The sequence below is a fragment of the Cervus elaphus genome, chromosome 4 (genome assembly GCF_910594005.1).
Source record: "Cervus elaphus chromosome 4, mCerEla1.1, whole genome shotgun sequence".
Classification (NCBI taxonomy): Eukaryota; Metazoa; Chordata; class Mammalia; order Artiodactyla; family Cervidae; genus Cervus; species Cervus elaphus.
In genome coordinates this window covers 52,396,129-52,422,159 of record NC_057818.1, presented here as the reverse complement: position 1 = coordinate 52,422,159, position 26,031 = coordinate 52,396,129, and the positions used below count along the sequence as shown (strand labels likewise).

The following is a 26,031-nucleotide window of genomic DNA, read 5'->3' as shown; positions in this document are numbered from 1 at the left end:
GTTTGGGAATGATTCAAGCGTGTTACATTCATTGTGCACTTGATTTCTATTATTATTACATGAGCTCCAGCTCAGATCATCAAGCATTAGATTCCAGAGGTTGGAGACCCCTGCACTACAGGATTTCCACTTTACACCATGTCTGGCAGATGACTAGAGTTCTATAATTCATTCAATAGATATAAACAAATGAATGAAACCAACAGAGAAGTGCCTTGAGAAATGAACAGATCATTTGGCAAAGGGCTTTTAAAATTCCCAGTGCATGTACTCTTTGACCCAGCAATTCTACTTCAAATGAGGTACTCCATTGATAATACTATCACCTACATGCAATCTGATGTACAACAATATTCATTGTGATGAATGTTGGTAATAGCAAAAGTTCAGAAAGAACCTGAATGCTTATCAATAGGCAAATGGTTAAATCCTGCACATGCACACGACTGCATACCATCCTACTAATACCAAAGGCAGCTCTCTGGGTGCTCAACTGTGACTCATAATTAGGCAGGCTGCCCATTTCCTGCAAAAAAATGTGGGCTCACCCTAGAATGAGACAGGCTGTGGTTTGAATCCAGGCCTTGATGCCTCTTGGCTACAGGAGCTTCAGGAAGGCCCTTCTTTTCAGACTCATATTCTGCATCTGTTAAATGAGGAGGGGAGGTGTTTACAGTGATGAATATAAACCAGAATGTAGTATACAGTGGGCCCACGGTACAATGCCAAGCCTCTCCTTTTCCTTTAACTCAAATTTCCACCTCTAAGGGTTTCCCAGAGGTGAAACTGGCATGGAGGCTCCTCTGGGGTTGAGAAATTCAGGTAATAAAAACAGATGCAACCTAACAGATGAAGATGCTAAAAAGGGATACTGACAGACATAACACAAAGGTGTCCTGTCAGGTGTATCTCTGCCAAACACCCACAGTCTTCTGGAAAATCCATAAACAACAGGACTCTCAACTCAGTCTGTGTGATGGTTGTTTTCACCCAGACTGTAACAGCCTGGAGAAATAATTCCACCTGCCACCTGTGCTGAGAATATGGCAGCAGGGATGAGGCCTGGAGGGGAGGGGAGCAGTTCAGACTCAGTCACTATCACTGTAATTGTAAACCACAAAATAATAACACAGTGCCACTGTACATGAGTGCTCAGCCCCTCAGGTGTGTCTCACTCTTTGGAACACCATGCAATGTAGCCTGCCAGGCTCTTCCGTCCATAGGATTTTCCCCAGGTAAGCTTACTAGAGTGTGTTGCCATTTCCTACTCCATTGGGATCTTCCCAACCCAAGGATCAAACCTGTGTCTCCTGCATTGGTAGGTGGATTCTTATTCACTGTGCCACCAGGAAAGTCCATCTCTATTGTACCTTTTAGTTATTTGGCTGTACTGGGTCTTAGTCGTGGCACTCTGGATCTTTGCTCTTTATTGGGCCATTTGGAAACTTTAGTTGGGGCACATGAACTCTTGGTTGAGGCATGTGGGTTCTAGTTCCCTGACCAGGGATGGAATCCAAGCCCCTTGCATTAGGAGTGCAGAGACTTAGCTACTGGACCACCAGGGAAGTGGTGATCCATCACTCCCTTTTTCCTTCTTTGGCCTTGCAAAGCGGGATGCAGGACCTTTGTTTCTGAAGCAGGGATCCACCCCCGTGCCCCCTGCACTGGAAGCATGGAGTCTTAACCACTGGACCGCCAGGGAAGTCCTCCACTGTAGAAATGGACGAAAAGGCAGAAAGGGTTAAAGAACTTGGCCAGGCTCAAGTTCTCAGCTCCAATGCTTTTGTGTAACAGTAGCTTCAGAAGGACACTGGGAAGTGGAGCTCTAGGAATGGAATATGGGAACCAGCGTGGATAAAGACTTTTCTCGTGTACCCCACGGGCTGCTCGAATTTTGTAAAAAAGTACATGTATTCCCTGTCCAAATAGAATTTTTGCCTGAAAAGGGGTAAATCCCCCACTCATCTACGTAGCTATGAATACACATACACTTCTTTCTTCTCTTGAAGCATCTATCGTTCTCATGGATAACCATCTGCTCCAGCTAAGTCGCGGAGCCCTTTGGACTGACTGCGCACGCGCCCTCTGCAGACCGCGCTCTGCCTGGCATTCATTTTTGGCGCGCACTGGGCTCCGCAGGCAGGCGTTTTAATTTTCGACCTTTAGCACTATTCCTCCTCCACCGTGGCTCGCGAAGGGTTTAATACGATGGTCTTTTTCTCACCAGTCCGCGTTTCGAATCCCTCAGGATCTGACCTGCCCATGTCTGCTGCCTCCTCCCCAGTGGAACTCCAGGAGTCCAAGCCAGCCTGGCTGGACCTTTCTCCCCAGGTTCCCTCGCCTGGAATATCCTTGCCCGCCCTTCAAGAACCGCGCCCTTTCCTAAGTGATTTGATTTCCCAACTGTCTCTTTCCACAGGCCGGGATCCCTTCCAGCGTATGTGCCAGGTCTGATTCACTCCTATGTTCTCAACACTTAGTCAGTCCAGGACACTTAAATTCTCCCTTGCTGTCTCAGCTCACAGCGTCTCGCCGACACTACTGAGGAACGACTCGAACCTAAAGTCTCTAGCGCCACCCCCACGCAGCCCCAACGTCTCCGCAAGCCTACGCATGCTCCCTGCGACGCGCACGCGCACTAAAGCAGAATCCGCGAGCCTGTTGAGGCCAACCACCTCCATCGACGCATGCTCAGTCTGGCGCTCACGCTCGATTCTCGCGCGCCCAGCCCGCGGCGCATGCGTAGGGTCGGCAGCCCGCGAGACCTGATTTCAGTTTGGCCTCGCGATATTTCATCCAGCTGTTCCTCCCTCCGGCTGGCCTTCCTTCGGTGCTGCTTCCGGGATGCCCTGACCTGTCCTGGGTTGGCCGGTACCGGTTCTCCTAATTCTCTCCTGCGACGCTCCTGGGCCCCCAGACTCCATTTACAGGCCGGTGGCTTCTGGTGCACCCTGCTCACCCCTACCCTACCCCATCTCGGAGAGCCCGCTGCACCCCAGGAACCAATCAGCAGCCGCCTTAGGTAAGAGGCCCGCGTGTCCGCTCGAGGCGAGCGCCCCTACGGGGGCGGGGCGTGGGGCGTGTTTCGGGGCCCGCCCCTTCCTCGACCGCTAACTGGTTGCTCCGACGCCGGACGGCTGTGTGAAACTCAGTAAACTCAGTACTCAGTAAAGCGACCCATCAAATGCTGGGTTGGCGGGAGTTCGGTGGAGAGGAGACAGATGATATGTATATAGCAGTTTCAGTTCTGGGGGGCCATTAATAGTGAGGGCCTGTAAACTAGCGGCCGAGTACTGCGAAATCCCTTTAATAACGTGCAAAGAGAAACTTAAGTCCTGGGGACACTCGTAGAGGGCCTACAAACGGATCCTCGACTTTTGCCTTCCAAATGACAACAGACACTGTGTAAATAGAAATTTAAGTTCTGGGGTTCTCCCGTGGGTGGCTTCTAAACAGATTCATAATTATGAGGACGTCCCCTGAGTAAAACATTCTATACTCAAGTTCCAGGGGAGCCCCCATATAAAAGACTGTACATATATATGTAATTGTTAGAGAGTCTTTTAGAAAAAGTGTGAATAGACTCAAGTGCTGGGATGGGGGTGGTGCTTTGTACCATAAATGCGGGGTTAGGAATTGAGAGACTCCCCAGACAACTTGCATATAGACACTTTGATTCTGGGAGATCCCCCAAAAGGGGCGTGTTAAGAGATGCCTAAGTACTGAGGAAGCTCCCCAAAGAGCCTTCATTTAATTAGGCTCTTAATTTCTGGGAGGTCGCCTTAAGAGTCCTGTAAATAAGCACTAGACTGCCTTTATACTTTTCTGGGGTGGTAGAGTCCCCAGCGGAGAAGGCAATGGCACCCCACTCCCGTACTCTTGCCTGGAAAATCCCATGGACAGAGGAGCCTGGTAGGCTGCAGTCCATGGGGTCTGGAAGAGTCCCACAGGACTGAGCGATTTCACTTTCACTTTTCACTTTCATGCATTGGAGAAGGAAATGGCAACCCACTCCAGTGTTCTTGCCTGGAGAATCCCAGGGGCGGGGGAACCTGGTGGGCTGCCGTCTATGGGGTCGCACAGAGTCAGACACGACTGAAGCAACTTAGCAGCAGAGTCCCCAGAGGAGCCTAGAGACAATGTTGCGAGTCCCCAAAATGCTTGTAGGTGAACTCTTAAATTCTGGGGAACTCCCCATCAGGGCTGTAGAATCCACTCAAATACTGTGTAAGTTCCCAAGAGAACATGCATGGGAAGAGGGTCCTTATGGATTTGTAAACAGACACCTTGCTGCTCAGGCAGAACCCCCGTTGAGACAAGAAAACAAGACACTTAAGTGCTGGGAAGGTCTCCAGGATAAAGTGTAAACAGACCCTTAATTGCACAGGAGGGAGGAGTCCCAATTTCAGAGGGGACTCTCCATGACTGTAAACAGTCATTTAAGTGCTGAATCAGTTTCCATAAGCATCTTTAAACTGGCCTTGCCCTCCTTTGTCTCAGAATGCAGTCTTCCACCTAGTTTGTGGCTGGGGAAGAGGTCATGTAAAGCAGTGGGAGAGGAGCTAGACAAAATTACTAGCTAGCAAAATTACTCCTGCATCCAGTAAACAGTTATTTCCGTTCTAGCGAAAGTGTCTCACACAGGGACCTCTTAATGTCACTGTGTAATGGGGTAGGAGGTGGAGCGATTCATAGAATGATTCGAAGGCACCTAAGAGCTAAGCAAAGGTCAGCATACTTTTTCTATAAAGGTCCAGAGGGTAGTTATTTTAGACTCAGCAGTCTCTCTCGACTGCTCTGCCATTGTATCAAGAAGCCAGCCGTAGACAGTTTATAAGTTGATAGATGTGGCTGTATTTCAATAAAACTATTCCCCAAAACATAAGACAGACCACCTGTGGCCCTGTGAGCTATAGCAGTTTGCCTCATAGTCCTGCCAAGAGACATACTCAGATTTCCCTGGAATGAGGTGTAAACAGCTGGATAAACTCCCTAGGGACCGATAAAAGAAAGAAAGTGAAGTCGCTCAGTCATGTCTGACTCTTTCGACCCCATGGACCATAGCCTACCAGGCTCCTCCGTCCGTGGGATTTTCCAGGCAAGAGTACTGGAGTGGGTTGCCATCTCCTTCTCGAGGGGATCTTCCCAACCCAGGGATCGAACGCAGGTCTCCTGCATTGCAGGCAGACGCTTTACCATGTGAGCCACCAGGGGTAGAGAGTGGCTCATGGAGGTAACCATATATTTTATGTCTTAGATTAAACCCTGGTGAGAGCTTGGAGTTTGAGGGATGGCAGACCATCAGAAATGGAAGGTAAACACACTGAAAGAGGGACACCAGATGAAAATGGAGCCCCCACACCCCCCAAACACATGCCACTATTGGCTTATCAGAAGAGTAGCTGTCAAACTGGGAGTCATGTTACAAATATGTTTGAATAGGATTTGCTACACTTTCAGAAAGAGTATGTCCCATTTTGGGGGCTTCCCTGGTGCCATAGTGGTAAAGAACCTGCCTCCAATGCAGGAGATGAGGATTCAATCTCTGGGTCAGGAAGATCCCCTGGAGAATTAAATGGTAATCCACTCCAGTATTCCTGCCTGGGAAATCCCAAGGATGAAGGAGCCTGGTGGGCTACAGTCCATGGAGTCACAGAAGAGTCCAGCACAACTGAGCAACTAAACAACAACAATATCCCATTTTTATGTGACCCTGCTGCTATGTGTTATTATTTATGCTGAGCAAAGTGATTCGTAGTTGGGAATAGTTTTGGCTACAAGAGAAAGAAGGGGATATTATTTGTCTCTGCATCCAGAGATAGCCAATTTAAGGTTAATATTCAATTTAAGGTTAATAGGGAATCTCCAAACCTCGTGTTTTGTTCTGTCGTGCCTTCTTTCCATTCAGTTGCCTCACAGGACAAAATAGCTGCTTGAGCTCCAGCCTCCACACCCACATTCCTTTCAGCTAGGAGGAGAAGGGGATAAAAGGCGTGTGCCAGCATCTGTGAAGAAAAGTTTCCCAATGCTGCCAAAACACACTTCTAGTGTCATACTGTTGACCAGAAAGAACTTAGTCACATGGCCACAGCTAACTGTAGACCAGCCTGAGAAGTGTATCCTGGATAACCATGTACCCAGCTCAGAACTGTGGGTTTTATTTCTTTGAAAGAGGTGAAGAATGGATATTGGAGCCCACTGACGGTCCCTGCCGCAGCCATAGAGCTCTCTTGAAAGGATGTGCTTTCTTATAGTCCAGGGTAAGCCAGATAGAGTGAGGAGAGACTCTCTTCACCCTGGAGTCAACCTCATTCTCCCCGCAACCTCATTCTCCCCACAGGTGACCATGTCTGAGTCTGGGCACAGTCAACCGGGACTCTATGGGATAGAGAGGCGGCGGCGCTGGAAAGAGCCGGGCCCTGGCGGCCCCCAGAATCTCTCCGGGCCCGGAGGTCGGGAGAGGGACTACATTGCACCCTGGGAAAGAGAGAGACGGGTGAGTGTCTGGGTCCAAGGGCGGCATTCATGCGTCCATTCATTCCACAAAGGTTTATTGAGCGCCTGCCGTGTGCCAGGGAGGTATCTGTGGACAAGACAAACGGTCCTCAGAGAATGATAAAGGGATGTCTTAGATGAAGTGGTCAGAGGAAGCATCTTTGAAGAGCTGACTCGTGAGCAGAGACCTGAGGTGAGAGGACAAGCCCTGACAGAGTCTGAGTGAAGAGCCTTGAAAACAGGAAAACAACCAGTGTGAACGCCCTGAGGCCTTTATCTGGTGTGTTCAAAGAGGAGCCTGGGGGCACCAGTGGCTGCATGGATGAAAAAGGGAAAGCCATAGAAGATGAGGTCAGAGGTCACTGGGGCCAGGCCCTGTGGGACCTGCTTGGCCTTGGGAAGCACTTTGGATCTCACTGAGGGAGATTGGCGTTGGAGTTGGAGCTGAGAGGTGCCAGAGCTCCTGTCTTGCAGGGTTGTGTAATCACAGCGGCCGTTTGTGTTCGCTGAGCCGTGTGCTGGCGCTGTGCAGAGTGCTTTCCGTCCGTGGTTCTTCCTGAACTTCTGCAGCTGCCCTGTGAAGTGGAGCCTACATTTGACCTGATTGTCTCTAAGGAGGAAATGAGTCTCAGAGGGGAAGGGACACCCCCAAAGTCACAGGTCAATAACCTTTGGGGCCAGGACTCGAACCCAAATCCAAGAGAGCCTAGGGCATAGCACCTTCGTGCCCACTCTAGAGACTGTCCTGTCCTGGGAATCAGGACTTGGGAACTTCGGCCTGGGCCCCATCCCACCCTGCTCCTCTCATTGCCAGAACCCACACCCCCGGGTTCTTTCTCCAGCGCCCTGTCCACCTCTGAGGGCTGTTTGTGGGGAGGTGGAAGAAGGTAACAGTTGGGACAGTTTTTGAGCCATAAAATGGTAGATACGAAGGAAATTTCTTCACAGTGAGCTTGGCTCTTGCTCCTTCCCTTGGGTCTCAGCATAAGTGAGAACAACAGTCTCCCTTCTACATGCATCCTTCTGGGGAGCGTTACCATCTTCCTGCACTTTCAGCTTCAGTCCTTGAACAGGCAACTCCCAGATCTCTGGTCTGTGACTCTGACTTCGCTGCTTGGCCCCGGCAGCCTGCTAACTGGCCAGTGGACTCCTCACAGTCTCCACATCTCCCGCTGACCCCAGTGTCTTCCTGCCATTTCTCTTCCTCTCAGGATCACTGACAGCCCATCAGGCCTCATCCTGGACACTCCCCACCCCCACCCTCCCTGCACCAGTTGCTGTACAAGGTGCCTCCTGACTATATCTCCAATCCATCATCATCTCTCCACCCTCGCCTCTTTTTTATTTTAATATTCATTTATTTGTTTGTTTATTTAATTACTTGGCTGCATCAGGTCTTAGTTGCAACATACGGGATCTTTCCTTGTGGCGTGCAGTCTTGAAAGCCCAAGGGCTCCATAGTTGCAGCATTTGGGTTTAGTTGCCGACCACGGATCAAACCTACGTTCCCTGCATTGGAAGGCAGATTCTTAACCACTGGTCCCCCAGGGACATCCCCCTCACCTGTTCTTTCCAAAGCACTTGGTATCCTTTGGTTTGTCTGTCGTAGGCCAGTGAGTGAGCAGGCTTTAAATGTGTCCTCAGTATGTGGGTGAAGAAACAGACCCAGTGAGGGGTCTAGACACTCCCGAGGTTACTCAGGGCAGCCAAGAAGGAACAGGACTCTAACCCAGGTCTCTCCCCTTTCTTAGACGGATTAGGGGTGAGTCAGAGGCCGGAAGAGGGCAAGGCGTGGGAGTCAGCTCGCGGGTCTGGGGAGAAGGGGACTGCACAGCTATCAGATAGCAGCTCTAGGCAGCTTGCTCCTGCCGCGTGCCTGATGCCACGTGGATGGCTGGGGAGTCCTGTCTACTCTCAGCCTCTTAACAGTCCTGTGAGGAAGGAATTCCTGTCCCCATTCGCCAGATGAGCACACAGGCCTAAGTGAGGGTGGTTCCTGGTCCAAGTCCATACAACCAACAAAAGCCAGGGCCAAGTTGAACGCAGTTCCCTCTCCTGAGGCCCAGCTCCTCCCACCCAGGCTCGTCCAGCAGAGCATCTGGCAGCGTGGTTCTGGAGCCAGATCCAGACTGGGACTTGGCTCTGCCACTTAATGGCTGTGTGACCTTGGGCGAGCCAGTTAACCTCTCTGGATCTCAGTTACTTCATTCGATACTTGGGGCTCAAGGTACCTCTCTGACAGCGCTATCTAGGATAGGAGGGGTTCATGTCTGAAGGCATTTAGAGTGGCACTTGGCACTTCACGGAGTGTCCAGGGCGTCATTCCTGAGTAACTGCCCTCCCTCACCACAGGATGGCAGCGAAGAGACCAGTACGGCGGTCATGCAGAAAACCCCCATCATCCTCTCAAAACCTCCAGCAGAGCGGGTGAGCAGGGCAGACTCTTTCGTTGGAAGGGGAGGCTGGGAGTAGCCAGGGCAAGGATCTCTCCCACTGACCAGCACCTTCTCGCTCCCGCAGTCAAAGCAGCCCCTGCCTCCAGCAGCCCCTGCTGCCCCGCCTGCCCCGGCCCCTCTGGAGAAGCCCATTGTGCTCATGAAGCCCCGGGAGGAGGGGAAAGGGCCGGCGGCCACAACGAGTGCCTCAACCCCCGAGGGCACTGCCCCACCGCCCCCGGCAGCCCCCGTGCCACCCAAGGGGGAGAAGGAGGGGCAGAGGCCCACACAGCCTGTGTACCAGATCCAGAACCGGGGCATGGGCACTGCCGCCCCAGCAGCCATGGACCGTGAGTTGGGGGCCGGCTGGGATCTGGTTGGGAGCCGACACCCCCTCTCACAGAACCTCAGCATGTCCTCTGTCTCCTGCTTTCTCTCGCCTGCAGCTGTCGTGGGCCAGGCCAAACTGCTGCCCCCAGAGCGCATGAAGCACAGCATCAAGTTGGTGGATGACCAGATGAATTGGTGCGACAGTGCCATTGAGGTACTGGGGGGCTGGGCAACTCTCCCTGCTCGAGCTTCTCTGGGTTCCACCCTCCCCTCCCCGGTGCCCTCCACTTTCACCCTCTTGGCAGGCAACACCAGCCTCAATGGCTTTTGGGCAGTGGCAGCAGTGAGAGGGGTTCCCCAGTGGCTCAGCTGGTGAAGAACCTGCCAGCCAATGCAGGAGACAGAAGACTCAGGTTCCATCCCTGGGTCGGGAAGATCCCCTGGAGAAGGAAATGGCAATCCAATCCAGTATTCTTGCCTGGAAAATTCCAGGGAAAGAGGAGTCTGGCAGGCTACACTCCATGGGGTCATTCAGTTCAGTTCAGTCGCTCAGTCGTGTCCGACTCTTTGCAACACCATGAATCTCAGCACGCCAGGCCTCCCTGTCCGTCACCAACTCCCGGAGTCCACCCAAACCCATGTCCATCGAGTCAATGATGCCACCCAACCATCTCATCCTCTGTCGTCCTCTTCTCCTCCTGCCCTCAATCTTTTCCAGCATCAGGGTCTTTTCCAGTGAGTCAGCTCTTCACATCAGGTGGCCAAAGTACTGGAGTATCAGCTTCAACATCAGTCCTTCCAATGAACACCCAGGACTGATCTCCTTTAGGATGGACTGGTTGGATCTCCTTGCAATCCAAGGGACTCTCAAGAGTCTTCTCCAACATCGCAGTTCAAAAGCATCAGTTCTTCAGTGCTCAGCTTTCTTCACAGTCCAACTCTCACATCCATACATGACCACTGGAAAAACGATAGCCTTGACTAGACGGACCTTTGTTGGGGTCATAAAGAGTCAGAAACAACTGAACACGTCCACGCAGCGGTGAGAGGGAAGGGATGAGAGAGTTTTCACCTAGCTGGGCGGAATCTCAATGGCTCAGCTGTGCTGGTGGTTCAGTTACTGAAATACTTTGATACTGGTTGGCCAAGAGGGCTCCGCTAGCACCACAGAGTCCCTGGTCCCTCCTCCCCAATCCCACAGCAGGGCAGCCTCCAGGGCCTGCATCAGTCCTTCTCCTGGTTGGTCGAGCCCGGTGCTGGACCAGTGGGAACTGGGTTGAGCGTCAACCCTCCGAGGTTCCCCGCTGCATCCCAGGAGCCCCCCCCCAGTTCACACCTCACACTCCTGGTCGTCATACCTACTTCAGTGTCCCAGCCTTTATTTCCCTTCTTCTGATGTGTTTCCCCCGTGACCTGACACATCACTTCTCTGCTCAGATTCTCCCAGGTGAGCCCCCTCTCCTTCCCAGCTTGGCCTGAGTAGGACAGCGTGCCAGGCCATCTGTTCCCTGGCCCCTGCTGCCTTTTTGGGTCCACTCTCATGTTGATATCAACTGCGGCATGGGAAAAAAAAAAAAAAAGATTACTGTCCAGGCCCTGCTATTGAGCGCTTACCCACAAATCCCCAAATATGGCTCACATAACTGAAGGACTAAATTTGTAGTTTTGTTTCATTTTAATTAAACTTAAGTGGTCACATGTGGTCAGCATCTACCATATTGAATAATGCTAGCCTTTGATATTCTTCTTTGATGGGTCCAGGGTTTGGCCCAAGATTATATATATATTTTTTTTAGAGCTCTCCAGGTGATTCTGCGGTGCAATAGCCACATGGAGGGCATGACTGTCTTCCTTGAGGAGTGTCTCTCACACCCCCTGGTGTTGAAAGTCAGCATTGCTGGCAGCCCAGAGTCAAAGGTCTCCAGACTCCACAGGACTCTTTTTTTTTTAACTTGTTAATCTTTTTTTTATTTTTCCATTTATTTCTATTAGTTGGAGGCTAATTACTTTACAATATTGTAGTGGTTTTTGCCATACATTGACATGAGTCAGCCATGGATTTACATGTGTTCCCCATCCCGATCCCCGTTCCCGCCTCCCTCTTCATCCCATCCCTCTGGGTCTTCCCAGTGCACCAGCCCTGAGCACTTGTCTCATGCATCCAACCTGGGCTGGTGATGTTTCACCTTTGATAGTATACTTGTTTCAATGCTATTCTCTCAGAACATCCCACCCTTGCCTTCTCCCACAGAGTCTAAAAGTCTGTTCTGTACATCTGTGTCTCTTTTTCTGTTTTGCATATAGGGTTATCGTTACCATCTTTTTAAATTCCATATATATGTGTTAGTATACTGTATTGGTCTTTATCTTTCTGGCTTACTTCACTCTGTATAATGGGCTCCAGTTTCATCCATCTCATTAGAACTGATTCAAATGAATTCTTTTTAGTGGCTGAGTAATATTCCATAGTGTATATGTACCACAGCTGCTTTATCCATTCGTCTGCTGTTGGGCATCTAGGTTGCTTCAGTGTCTCCACAGGACTCTTAAATCCCACAGACAAGAGCCAGGATCCGCCCGGCTCCCCTTCCTGCTTGCTGCTCCCTTTCTCATGCTTTGCCAGTTTTCCCAGCTTTCCTGAAGCCCAGGGTTTCCCAGGTGTCACTCCAGTGGCCTGCAGTTACCCAGTTCTGTCTTCCACCTGTCCTTTTGCTCCTGAGCCTCTCCCTTCCCATCCCCAAAGTCAGGTGCCCCTTTTCCACTGTGCTCCAGCCACACTGACTTCCTGTTAGCTTCTCGACCAGACAGGCTCTTGTCTACTTTGGAGCTCTCACAAATGCTGTTCTTTGCAGCAGGAACATTCCATGTGTCCCTCCACTACCACCACACATAGAGTTTCTGTGCCCGATGAGGGGATTTGGGGCCATAAACACTTTTCTTTTATATCTGACAAGGCAGTGGGGAGTCACGGAAGTCTGTAGGGCCCCCATCTCCCACGTAAGCAATGGGCAGATTTATGAGGGTTGCATTCCGTCATCTTCCCACAGTACCTGTTGGATCAGACCGATGTCCTGGTGGTTGGTGTCCTGGGCCTGCAGGGGACGGGCAAGTCCATGGTCATGTCGTTGTTGTCAGCCAACACTCCGGAGGAGGACCAGAGGTGAGGGGGGGAATTGGGTAGGGGTGTGGAAGGCTGTGGGGGAGGTGGACACCCACCTTTATCAGCCGGGGTGTTGCAAGTGGCATCAGTAAAGGACTTTTGGAAGTTACTTCCCCTCCCTTAACCTCAGTGTCTGTGTCAGAGGAGGATGATGACGAGCTGGACCACACTCGCATGCAGCTCCAAGGAAACCAGTCCTGTTCCTCCCTCCCTCCCTCCCTCCCTGCCTTCCTCCAGAAAATGGTGCAGGGCCAGCCAGGAACGGGGATGGCCCATTCATTAAGTCTGGATTTAGGTCCACCTTGGTCTGAGCCCTGCGCTGGCTGGCTGACCTCGGGCAAGCACCTTCACCTCTTGGTGTCTCACTTCCTCATCTGTCAAGTAAATTTTCGGAGGGTGAGACAAGATTGGGAAGGCAAACTTTAACATGAACCTGGCACAGGGCAAATGCTCCCAGGATGTGGCTGTTTTGGCCTGGAAATCAAGAGTGAGGGAAGAGACCCGGAAGAAGGGTGTGGCTTCTAGACTAACCTCTTTCCTGCCTTGTTAGGGAGGGTGGGGTGTGGTTGTCAAGGTGGAGTAGGGGATGGAGTCATGGGAGAGGATGTGGGGGAGGGGGGAGTTTAGGAAATAGGGCTCCAAACTGAGGGCAAGGAAGAAAGAAAGGCAGGGATCATCAGGAACAGAGTAGGGGATATAGACAGTCTAAATTCAGGAAGAATCAAGATGGGGTGAGCAGAAGTAGTGGCCATTGGGGATTTCTTTGAAAAAATGGGGGTCTGGTTTTTTATGAAACCAATGATTTTGCTGTGGACTCCATGGATGGGCCTCAGGGGTCCATGAACCCTCCAATGGTGTATGTAGGATTTTACACACATCTACAGCCAGGCTTTTCTTCTAGGGAAAGGCTCCATAGTTCCCAGCAGATCTCAAAGGGGCCCGAGGGAACCCCAGAACGGGTTAAGTTTCCCTGTGGTGAGAACATACATCCCCAGACCCAGAGCTGCGGGTGCTCTGCCTCCCGGCGGGCTCCATCCTGCTCCTCTCGCTCACCACGTCAGCTCCGATCTGGCACAGCTGCAGCTCTCTTGGCTGGCATTCCTTCCATCTCAGCTTCCACCCCCAACTCTTGGCTCAGAGTCCTCAGCTAGACTCCTATCAGCCTGACATGTCTTTCTGAGGCAGCTCAGCCTGTGGTGTGGTAGACATTGTTACCAACTTCGGTCATCAGGTCTCATAAGGTTTTTTAAAATTTTTTATTTTGTATTGGGGTATAGCCAATTAACAATGTTGTTAGTTTTAGGTGAACAGCAAAGAGACTCAGCCGTGCATGCACATGTATTCATTCTCCCCAAACCCCCCTCCCGTGCAGTGTGGGCTGCCGCACAACACCGAGCAGGGCTCTGCGTGCTGTACAGTAGGTCCTTGTTGATCGCCTGTTACAAGTATAGCAGTGTGTACATGCTAACCCCAAACGCCCTAACTGTCCCTTCCCCCTGCAAGCATCAGTTCGTTTTCTAAGTCTGTGAGTCTCTTTCTGTTTGTGAGTTCATGTGTATCATTGGCTTTTCGATGCTACATTTAAAGACTGCCACGCAGTGTTTCTGCTTCTCTGTCTGACTGCCTTCAGTCAGTGTGACACTCTCTATGTCCGTCCATGTTGCTGCAAATGGCGTCATTTCACTCTCTTGTGGCTGAGTGATATTCCATTGTATATATGCACAGTGTCTTCTTTATCCGTCTCTCTGTTGGCGGTCATTTAGGTTGTTTCTGTGTCTTAGGCTTTTGTGAACAGTGCTGCAATGAATATTGGGGTATGTGTATCTTTTTGAGGTCTTATGCTATTGTAAACAACGCGGCAGTGAGGATTAGGGTGTTGTGTATCTTTTGGAGATACTTACATTTTTTTGTTTGGGATTTTTTTTTTTGTCACACCACACATGTGGAATCTTCATTCCCCAACCAGTGATTGTGCCCCCTGCATTGGAAGGGCAGAGTCTCACCAGTGGATCACAAAAGAAGTCCAGATCTCATAAGTTTTACCCCTAATTATCTTGAGATTAGGCTTCCCAGGTGGCTTAGACGGTAAAGAATCTGCCTGCAATGCAGGAAACCCAGGTTTGATCCCTGGGTCGGAACGATCCCCTGGAGAAGGAAATGGCAACCCATTCCAGTATTCTTGCCTGGAGAATCCCATGGACAGAGGAGGCTGGCAGGCTATAGTCCATGGGGTCTCACAGAGTCAGAACCTTGAGAATTCATTTGCTCCTCTCCTCCTCCACACCCATGTCCTGGCCCAGGCCACTGCCACCTTCCCTGGAGGAGGCCGGGAGTCTCTTAACTGGTCTCCCTGCTTCACTTCAATTCAATCAGTATTTACTAGGCACTTTCCATGGGCCAGGCCCTGTTCTCCCCATTGGGACTACAGCAATAAACAAAAACTGGCAGAAATCCCTGTCCTTGTGGAGCTTGCATTTTATTTTATTATTATTATTATTATTATTATTTTTGGAGCTTGCATTTTAATGGAGGGGATGGTAAACAAGCACGTTAGATGGTAACTGAACGGGGAAGGGTTATAGGGCTGTGGCGTTGGAGCCAGGTTACCATTTTAAATTGGGTGGTCCGGGAGACATTTGAGAGCAAGCAGACTTGGAGGAGGGGAGCAGGGAAAGCATTCCAGTCAGGGCAGGAACTAGGCACCGAGACACCCACATCCTCTCCCTGAGGGGTGGAGAGTTTTCAGGTCTGTGTGTACGGTGCCTGGCGTATGGCAGGCACACTTGGTAATGAAGAGCTGGCAATTTTATATCGCCGTGTGTCAGCCACTCTTCTAAGGGCTTACGTATGTTAACCTCACAGTCACCCTGAGAGGTTGAGACTACTGTCCCCGTTTTATAGACGAGGAAACGGAGAAGAAAGATTAAGGAACTTGCCCAAAGCCACAGCCAGCAAGAGGCAGAGCTCGGGTTTGAATCCAGGCAGCCTGGGAGAGTCCCTGCTCTTAAACACCTCAGTCTAGTAATTTTGTTGAGAACTCACAGGTCTACTCATGGGTTGGGGTGAAGTCACATGATATAAAACGTAGCACCCAGACAGCAGGGCCACGGATGGAACGCTTTGCAGGCGGGTGGGGAATCAAGTCCCACAGGCACTCACGGCCTCACTCTGGAGGCAGCAGAGGCTGAGAACCTGACCTCTTCATGACCCCACCTGCTCCTCCGCAGGGCGTATGTTTTCCGGGCCCAGAGTGCCGAAATGAAGGAGCGAGGGGGCAACCAGACCAGTGGCATCGACTTCTTTATTACCCAAGAGCGGATTGTTTTCCTGGACACACAGGTGCCGGCCCCCACCCACCCCATCCCATCCCGCAGCATGCCATGTTAAGCTCCTTCCCTGAAAGTGTCTAAGCCACAACTTTGCTTGGGTTCCCCGTGGCTCCGGCCAAGCCGTGGACATGCTTGTGCCTTTGGGCAAGTTATGTCTCTTCTTGGCCCTTAGTCTCTTCTTGTCAGATTTCATCCCTCTCCCCTCCCATCCGTTGTGTGCAGAGGCGCCTAAAGAATCTTGTAACTCAGTGCTCCCCAGCCTTTTTGGCATTGGGGATCAGTTTCGTGGAAGACAATTTTTCCACAGACTGGGTGGTCGGGGGAATGGTTTGAGGATGATTTCTCATAAGGAGCTCACAACCTAGACCCTCGCATGTGAGGTTCACAGTAGGATTTGCGCTCCTATGAGAGTTTATGCTGCTGCTGATCTGACAGAAGGTGGAGCTCAGGCGGTAATGCTCATAGCAGAAAGCGGCCGTAAAGACAGATGAAGCTTCATTCAGTTGCCTACCGCTCACCTCCGGCTCTGTGGCCTGGTTCCCCCGGGGGTTGGAGACCTCTGCTGTAGCCTCTTGGTTAAAAGTGGGGGCCCTGGAGTCAGTCTGAAGCCAGATCTGACCTTTAATTCTTACCAGTTGGGTGACTTTAAGTTTTAACCTCCCCCAGACACCTCAGTTTGTTCATCTGTGAATGGGGTTGATAGTTGTTTCCAGCTTCATAGGAGGGTTTCAGGGAGTCAGTGGACCAGTCCAGGCAGCGTGCTGGGCCCAGGAGCCAGCACGTGGGAAAACTTCAGGCACCTGAGTGTCACGGGAGCCGGCCTGTCCTGTGATGCCCGGCAGCTTTCCTCAGCTCCTCCGGGTTCCCCGTTCCTCAGCCTGGCATCCAGGGCCCGTGTGGCTGGCCTCCCTCCGCCGCACCACGAGCTCTCTCCCGAGCTGCGCGACATCAGCCAAGTTGCTTAACATTGCCATTCCTTAGTTTTCTGAAGCAGGATAAACAGCATTACCTCCTTCAGGGGGTTTCTGTGAGGCGTCAGTGAGTGAACGCAAGGGAAGTCCTGTCAGGGCCTGGCAGGAAATGGGTTCTCAGTCCTGTTGGCCGTCAGGACTGGCACCATGAGAACACACTCTCTCCCCCTGCTCTGTTCCCTGGCCACTGCCTTCTCCCTGAAGACTCCTCGGGGGCAAGTGCCTCCTCCCAGGAGCCGCCGCCTCTGAGCGCCCCCTGGTGCCCATGTGGCCGTCCCAGCCCTGCTTGTGACTGACCACAGTCTGGTTCTCGTGTACTATACTCGCTCCCCAACTGCCTGCAGCTCCTCAGGGAGAGGCCTGGCCCACAGCTGGTGCTCAAGGGATGTTACTGGAACAGAGTTCTGGCCGCCGTACACATGGATGACGGGAGAGTGGGAAACCTTGCACAAATATGGGGTGAGACCTGTGTGCTAGGACCACCAGCACTCAGAGACACAGTGAAATGGCTGTGGGTGGGGCCAGGACCTCCATGGAGCAGAACAGAAGTTAAGATCCAAACACTGTGGTGTTTGAGTTAAGTTTTAGAAAGTGAGCCCTTGGGAAAACCTCTTTCTTGAAGGATTCCACCAAGTGCAATAAGAAATAGATAGCCCAGCCGCTGATTTAGGCTCTTGTTTTTCTAAATGGAATGTTCCTTTAAGAAGAGGTGATGAGCTCACCGCTAATTTTTGCATACCCACTGATGCCGCTTTTAAAATCCTCACCAGTCTTCACATTAATCATGGTTATTTGACCTAAGTAATTATCTTAGTGAAATTTTGAAGGCATTTGAAACAACAAAACAAGGGTGTTGTAGGGACATGACTCATTCATGTAGATGTTAGATTTATTAGCCCTGGAAGCATTCTTCTAGGGCAGGCGACACTTGAGAGCAGTGGGGATTTGCAAGAGCTGGGGAAAGGGAACCTGCTTTGAGACTTTTTTCTTTCACCTCCTCTCGCTGATTAGCTCTGTACTAATTAGAAGGAAGCTGCCTGTGTTTCCAAACTTACTTTGTCCTGAGAGATGGTGTACTTGCCATCACCAAGTGGAACCTGGGTGACTGTGTCTCCTGGGATCCCTACTACCACCCTGACAATCCTCTCTCTTCCTACCCCAGCCCATCCTGAGCCCCTCCATCTTGGACCACCTCATCAACAATGACCGCAAGCTGCCTCCAGAGTACAACCTGCCCCACACCTACGTTGAGATGCAGGTGAGGGGACCAAGCCAGGCCTGGAGACCCGGGGCAGAGAGCTCATGGGTATGGGTTGGCCAGTTCTATTTGCAAAGAGCCCTGGGTACCCCGAGAGCTGGTGGGAGAGGATGGCACCAAGAGCCAGGTCTGACTCTGCCCCTCAGAAAAGTAACCCCCCCCACCTTGAGCCTCCAGATCCGCCTGTATGACCAGGGGCTGATCATTGCCATCTGGCTCGACCTAGGGACAGCCTGGAAGGGAAGTACCAGTGCAGTCTGGACACAAAGTAGGTGCTTCTGGGCGCACAGTAGGTGCTTATAGGCTCAGAGGCCCTTTTCCTGTGGCCCCCTCAGCTGAGTCCTGAGATCAGGGACCCCATTCTGGACCCTGGGGACCTTCAACTCTGTTGTCCCTTCCTGTCCCCCTCAGTCACTCCAGATCGCCGCCTTCCTCTTCACGGTCTGCCACGTGGTGATAGTCGTCCAGGACTGGTTCACGGACCTCAGTCTGTACAGGTGAGGAACTGTGGGGGGTGATCCAGCTGAAGGACGGGCCCCCAGACTCAGCGATCTGCCCAGCTCTAACCACTCCCACACAGCAGCCAAGGGGGCCCTTTGAAAATACAAGCCAGAGAGCGTCACTGCCACTGACTTCTCTTTCAGTGCACACACGTAGACTGCGCTTGTCACTCCCAGTAAAATCTGAAGTCCTTCCCCTGCGTGGTTTACAAGGTCCAAGTGTGATGTGGTCCCGGTCACTGTGTTGACCTTTCCCACCACGTCCCTCACTTCTTCCATCAAGGGTATCGTGGCCCCATAGCTGTTCCTCCTGCTACCTTGAACCTCTGCACTCCTCATCCCTCGGCCAGAAACACTCTCCTCGGGTGCCAGCCCCCCCCACCATGTCCTTGAGGTCGACCCGAGGCCTCCCCTGACCTACTGAGTCTCCTGTGACCCTGCCGTGTGCTTCTTTGCATCGATGACAAAGCCTTCTTTATGGTCCTTCTCCCTCATTAGAATGTAAGTCCCAGTGCCTCGCACATTGCCTGGCACAAGGTGGACGTTTAACCCTAGTTTGTTGAATGAACAGCGTGCTGAGGAGCTGGCACGTCTGGTTCTTCGAGCCTCGTGGTTCATCTCCTCCAGGCACGGGTGCTGTCCCCGAAGTACCCTGCTGGGCTGGGAAGGGAAGGAGCCAGGATCTGGCAGGAGTGCTGCCTAAAGCAGCTGGAGGTTCCAGAAATGCCCCCGGATAGGACTGGCTCCCATCCGTAGGTCCCAGGAGGTAGCTGTGGGTTGGCCAGCAGCCCTGGGCTCAAGGCCCAGACAGACAGATGGAAGGAACGGGAGCTCACAGGGAGGGAGAGCCAAGCTGAAGGCAGCAGATGTCCCCAGAGTCAGGCAGCCCTGGGTTTGAATCCTCGTCCTTGTTAGGCGGTGGTTGCTTTTTCCACAGTTCCTTGTAAGCAAACGGTGTCCGGCGATGAAGTGAGTTAAAGAATGTAAAGCGTTCAGCACAGTACCTGGTATATAGTAAGATGTTGACAAGTAGGAGCTTAATGTGTGTGCTAACAACTCTGGGGCTGGAGATAGGCTGAGGGTCTGGCCAACAGTAAAAAAACAACTTGTTGGGAGAGCTAGCTGACATGACCAGATCTAAGTGGCTTCATTTGGAAACATCCCCTCCTCCCACCATTGTCTGTTGGTTCGTTCAGGGAACAAGTGTATTGGACGTTGTTTAGGCCAGTCGCTGTCCTTTGCCCTGGGGATACAGATGTGCTTGAACAGATAACACAGGCTGCCCTGGGAAGTTCACATTCTTGGTGGGGTAGGGGGTGCGTTGTGGGCTGACCTGGCCCACGCAGAGCCTCAGTTTTAAGTCAGTGTCTTCAAGGTGGGCTTCCCAGAGTGAGTGAATCACTGGAAATTGTGAGCAACATATTTGCGTATGTCTGCATGAGGAGAATAGCCAGAGTTAATCAGACCCCATTATCTCTTATCTCAGGTAATGGGTTTATTTTATTTACTTTTATTGACGTATGTTTGGGAAAATTTCCTTTAAAATTGTATAAACTGAGAACTTCTATTGATGCAAAAACCTGCACGGCTTTATTCCTAATTGCCAAAACTGGGGGCAGCCAGGATGCCGTTCAGTAGATAAATGGATCCGTAAGTTGTAGCACATTCACATGTTGTTCAGCCGCTCAGTCGTGTCTGACTCTCTGCGACCCCACAGACTGCACCGCACCAAGCTCCTCTGTCCTCCACTGTCTCCTGGAGTTTGCTCAAATTCGTGTCCCTTGAGTCAGTGATGCTGTCTAACCACATTATTTAGTGTTGAAAAGAGATGCACTGTCATGCCATGAAAGACATGCAGAAGCTTCAAATGCATATAATTAAGTGAAAGAAGCCAGTTTGAAAAGGCTTCATACTGTACGATTCCAACTCTGTGACATTCTGAAAAAGGCAAACTATGGAGACCAGTGAAAACATCAGTGGCTGCCAGGATTGGGAGGGGAGAGGGGAGCAGAGACAATTTAGGGCCCGCGAAACTACTCAGTGTGATACTCTGTGGTGTGCTCACATGATTTTATTTATTTATTTTTTTGTCAAAACCCACAGAACAGACAAACAGCAGGAGTGAACCCACATGTAAATCATGGGCTTTGGGTGACAGTGGAGGGTCATCAAGGGGTGGGGCAGGCAATCTATGGGAAATCTCTGTACTTTCCACTCAATTTTGCTGTGAGTCCAAAACTCTAAAAATAAAGTCTTCTTCTGGATGGCATGAATTCGTTAAAAAATACATAGCATGTTGATATAGGTCCATGAATTGGTGTCTAAGGGTTGTCTCTGGATTCCCTAAAATTGTGTGAGGAACATGATGTCTGTGTGGTGCTTTTTCCCACCGTGGCTCTCACTTTAATCAGATCCGCAAAGGGAGCCCCCTCCTTCCCCAGACAGTGGGATACAGTGGGGCTGGTGCTGGAGCGCCAACCTCTCACCCAAACCCCCAGGTTCCTCCAGACAGCAGAGATGGTGAAACCCTCCACCCCATCTCCCAGCCACGAGTCCAGCAGCTCGTCAGGCTCCGACGAAGGCGCCGAGTACTACCCCCACCTGGGTGAGCGGAGGTGGGGGTGAGGGGCGGAAACCCGGAGCGCGCTCGGAAGGGGGCGCTGGGGAAGGGGAGCACCCTCGAGAGCCGTGAGGAGGCATCAGGATTGTCTGCCACTGCCTCTGAAGGCCCCCTCAGGCATCAAGGGCACGGCCCCCAAGGCCAACTTCGGCTCCTCAATCAGAATGGGAACCTCACGGGGGCAGGACCTTAGTCTTCCCATATCTGGATCCCTGGCCTGGGTCTCAGGGAGTAAGTGTCAAGTTGGCCCAAGTGGCGCCCTGCACCCTGGCCGTCCTGCCTGGGGCCCCTGCACACATGTCCTTGGCCCACTCTGTCCCTGCCCTGCTCTCCTGCAAAGATCTGGCTCATTTATGACGCCCCAGACAGGCTCTTGCCCATTCTTCCTCCTGGCCTGGCCCCTGGTCTTTCCGGCTCAGTCCTGATCACATGCCCACCTACTCTTCATCTTTTCCATCAGACTGGGGCCTTCCTGAGTGCAGAAGCCAGATCTAACTCATTTTTCTGGGTCCCCAGCATCAACCAGCATAGGGGCCTGGTTGATACTTACCCTTGATACTTACCCGTGATCTGAACTCTGGGTCAGGGCGGGTCTTTGGAGTGAGGAGGGGAGTCTGCGTGGAGCAGTACCAACTGCCTCACAGGCTCCACCTCCCCCACCAACAACCCCCGCCCCAAGTCTTCCTACAGAACAAAGCTCGCCGGGAGGACTTCTGTCCCCGCAAGCTACGGCAGATGCACCTGATGATCGACCAGCTCATGGCCCACTCCCACCTGCGGTACAAGGGTGAGGGTCTCCCGGCTGCTCCCAAGCTGGCCTGTGGCCCCCTAGCTCCCAATCCAGTCCCATGGCCCCGCCCCCAGACTTAGGAGGGAGGTCAGACATGGTCCCCTGACCTCAACCTGACCACCCAGCACAGACCTCCCTCCCCGCCCCCTAGCCCTGGTGCCTGCAGCCTCTCATGGTTCTCTCCGCCAGGTACTCTGTCCATGTTGCAGTGCAATGTCTTCCCTGGGCTCCCGCCTGACTTCCTGGACTCTGAGGTCAATCTGTTCCTGATGCCCTTCATGGACAGCGAGACAGAGAGTGAAACCCCGCCTCGCGCAGGTAGGGTTCCCCCTCGAGGGGATCGGGCCATGGGGTGACATGGCCTGTCCTGGTTTGAGGGTGAGAGAGACTCTTCCTGGTCTGAGCAGAGACATAGGCCTGTCCATGAGTTGCTCAGACCCTTTCTTGGGAGTGTGTTTCCAAGTCGTAGAAGAATGGGGGGACCTGCACTGAGGCTGAACTCAAAGGTGCTCCTGGGAGGCCAGGACGCTGTTGATGGGGAGGCCAGCCCTCTCTTGGCAGGCTCCCTCCTCCCCTCCTAACCTCTAATTTTCCAGGACCTGGTTCCAGCCCCCTCTTCTCCCTGCTCCCTGGGTACCGAGGCCACCCCAGCTTCCAGTCCTTGGTGAGCAAGCTTCGGAGCCAGGTGATGTCCATGGCCCGGCCGCAGCTGTCGCACACAATCCTCACCGAGAAGAACTGGTAAGCGTGCTCGGCAGAGGGAGGGGTCCGTGTGAGGGGCCCCATGTCGAGGGTCTCAGGGATCTCTCCACACCTCAGCACCTGTCCTGGAACGTTGATCCCCCCATCTTGTTGCTGTTCCCTGTGATTTTGAATCCTTATGAGCCGGTAGTATGTAGGTCTCGTTACCCGTTTTGCTAGTGGGGAGGGTTAGGCTCAAAGAAAGGAAGTGTTGTGTAGTGAGGTCACATATCTGTAATTAGGTGTCACTTGACTGCAAGGAGTAGGACCAGTGTGCCTGGTCAGGTTCGAGGATTGATTGTAAGACCCTCAGTGCAGAAAGCATAGCAGCACCGGAGAGGAAAGCAGAAAGCCGTCAGGAACCACGGGAGCTGCGTTCTCCAGCTCCCGTGGCTCGCGGGTCCCATCGTCCCCGCCACTTTCCCACCTCTGCCCTCGGGCTTTCTCCATCTGCCCTCACAGAGCCCTGCACCACCTCCCCAGCCTTGACTCTACGTGACTTTCTATGTCCAGAGCCCACAGATCTAGGACTGCCTCGTTTCCAAGAGAAACAAGAACTTGAGAAGTAGCTTTAGCTTGGCCTCCCCAGTTCTGTCCAGTCGGCTGTGGGCAGAAGGGGCAGGGAGTGCGGACACAGCAGGACGCCACTCAGGGTGCAGGGCCTGGGGGATTGGAGGTCTGCCCCTCTTGTTGGTGTGAAGCAGGACCCAGCAGGGAGGAGAGAACTGGGGCGGTGGTAGGGTTACGCTGCTGCTGGACGTTCCTGAGGGGCTTCCCTGGTGGCTCGGTGGGAAAGCACACACCTGCCAATGCAGGAGACTCAGGCTCAGTCCCTGGGCCAGGAAGCTCCCCTGGAGAAGGAAACGGCAACCCACTCCAGGATTCTTGCCTGGGAAATCCCATGGACAGAGGAGCCTGCCAGTCTAGTCCATGGGGTCACAAGAGTCGGACACAACTTAGAGACTAATGACAACAAAAGACGTTTCTGATCATCACAAGACTCGGGGGGGCTGAAGAGATAGACCCATACCCACCAAGGCCAGCACTGAGGGGAGTGGGAAGCAGTTTGGGCTCACAGCTGGGGGCTTGTGGACTTCAGCCTCGCTTTCCCCTGGGGAGGTGAGGAGCTTGGGCCACCTCACATTCCCCACATCCCAGGCGATGGGGTCGGTCATGCAGGGCCTGCAGCCAGGGCAGCACTGACTCTCGACCTCCCCTCACAGGTTCCACTATGCCGCCCGGATCTGGGACGGGGTGAAGAAGTCCTCCGCCCTGGCAGAGTACAGCCGCCTGCTGGCCTGAGGCCAAGGGGAGGAATGTCACACAGAAAACCCCCTTCCGGGCCCCCGGTGGGTGGTGACGGGCTCCCACATTCTCCCCCCACAGGGTGGAGAAGGGCAGCAGGCCTGATGGACGAGGGACCGCGACTTCCTCGTCCAGAGACACGAGGGGTCCAGGGCCAGGCCCCTACCCTCCAGGGAGCGTTGTTCAGGGGGCGACTGAGATCCAGCCCTGTAGCTGGGCGGGGCAGTCCATCCTCAGCCCCCAGGGCCAGGCGGTGGGAGGAGCCTGCGTGGTCACCAGGAAGCCCCGCTCCAAGCCAGCTTCCCTCTGCAGGGACCAGAGCAGCAGGTCCCTCTGCCCTGACTCCAGGCTCCTGCCTGGAAGGTGAGGCGGCTCTGGGGAGCTCTTCATCGGAGCGTCTGGTGGTTGGAATAAACACAGTCACGCAAGTCTGTTCTCGTGCTCCTCTTCCTCCCCAGCGTGCGGTCCTGGGAAGCCCTGAAATTTCTGGTTCCACCCCTTGGGGGCAGGGGAGCCATGGCCTTCCATTGAACTTCCTGTGGGGACACGTCCACTGTAGGTCAGAGTTGTCAGCAAGTACAGCCTCCCGTCTGTGTGTGTCATGGAGAACGTGCAGGGCCCTCGCGTTTCATCTGTTCTCTTGAAGATGGTGCCTGCCTTTGGTGATACGGCCTAGCTAAACGCAGTGCCTAATTCAGTACGTTAAAAAGTAGGACAGGTCCCTAGTTAAATACCATACAGAGTCACTCAGTGTCCACAAGGGATTGGTTTCAGGACCCCGAAGATCCCCAAATCGTGGCTGCTCAAGTCGCTTAGGTTAGATAGCATAGCATGTGCTTATGTCCTCCCATCTACCTAAGTCATCTAGACTGCTTAAAACAGCTAATCCAGTACCAATGCTAATAAATGTAAATACAAGGTAAATTGTATATAAATAGTTGCCAGCACTTGGTAAAGTCAGTTTTGCTTTTTTAACTTTCCGGGTTTTTTTTTTCCCCCCACTATTTTCAATTCAGGGGTGATTGAATCCGAACATGTAGAACCCTCCAGTACAGAGGGCCAACTGCCCTTCCCCTTAGTCAAAACAGGTGCTGCCCTTGTCAAATACTTATACGTTATTAACCTTTAGACATGATGGCTTCCCCTATATATATATATATATATGTATATGTATGTGTGTGTATATATATATATCTACTCTTTGAAAAATGGCCCCCTCCCTTCAAATCCAGAACCTAACCCTCAATTAAATACACCAATCAATTCATTATAGTACCTGCCCTCCCCGACTCAGTAAAATACAGTACACCATCCTAGTTCAGTGTTTCCCAAAATACTCGGAATTGGTCTGGTCACCACACCCTAATCCCATACTAGTCCTGACCCTCCAGCAATGCCGCTCCACCCTTCAGTAGCACTTGGTTCCGGTCTAAGCAGCTTGAGTTGGTCTGCCCAATCCACCCCCCATGGCACTTTGGTCTCCCTGGCTTCTTGCCCTTGGGCATATCCTGTATACAGTCCTGGTGTGCAGGTCATGGCAACCCCAGGGGGACTGGTCTTTGGAGAAAAAGGTACAACTGAAGAGGGTGAATTGAAGCGATAGTTGCAGTCTTGTCTGACTCTCTGTGGCCCCATGGACTGTAGCCTGCCAGGCTCCTCTGTCCATGGAATTCTCCAGGCAAGAATACTGGAGTGGATTGCCATGCCCTTCCTTCTTCAGGGAATCTTCCCCACCCCCCACCAACCCAGGGATCAGACCCAGATCTCCTGCATTGCAGGCAGATTCTTTACCGTCTGAGCCACCTGGGAAGCCTGAAGAAGGTGCGGGGACAGGGAAGAAAGCAAACCTCTGGCCTCAGAGCAGGTCTGGCCGAAAGTGGGGAGTCTGCAGACTCAGCAAGTCTGGCTGGAAGACGCAGACTCACAGCAGGTTTAGCCGGAAGTCTAAGGGGTACGAGGCCCAGGGCAGGCTCTGGCATTGCCACACACTGCCCAAGACCTTAGGCGGGACCTCCCTTTGTGACCCCCAAGATTACTGAACTGTTCACTGCCCTCTTACAGAAATGCTTCTGAATCTTTTGTCTCATCCCGCCCCCC

General features: G+C 52.4%; 1 protein-coding gene across 2 annotated transcripts; it reads left to right on the top strand.

The window, feature by feature from the left end:
* The first annotated feature begins 2,698 nt into the window (after window positions 1-2,698).
* On the top strand, window positions 2,699-24,362 carry SMG9 (SMG9 nonsense mediated mRNA decay factor). 2 transcript variants are annotated; one of them, XM_043899370.1, is made up of 15 exons: window positions 2,789-3,022; window positions 5,909-6,260; window positions 6,341-6,496; window positions 8,848-8,922; window positions 9,016-9,280; window positions 9,377-9,474; window positions 12,308-12,420; window positions 15,648-15,759; window positions 17,883-17,978; window positions 18,390-18,475; window positions 20,977-21,083; window positions 21,778-21,885; window positions 22,078-22,206; window positions 22,485-22,629; window positions 23,853-24,362. In XM_043899370.1, exons 3-15 carry the CDS (start codon window positions 6,347-6,349, stop codon window positions 23,929-23,931), a joined length of 1,563 nt encoding a protein of 520 aa, XP_043755305.1. In that variant the 5' UTR covers window positions 2,789-3,022; window positions 5,909-6,260; window positions 6,341-6,346; the 3' UTR covers window positions 23,932-24,362. The 2 variants fall into 2 exon arrangements, with proteins under 2 accessions (XP_043755303.1, XP_043755305.1); XM_043899368.1 differs by lacking the exon at window positions 5,909-6,260 and having other exon boundaries at window positions 2,699-3,022.
* Window positions 24,363-26,031: the final 1,669 nt, after the last annotated feature.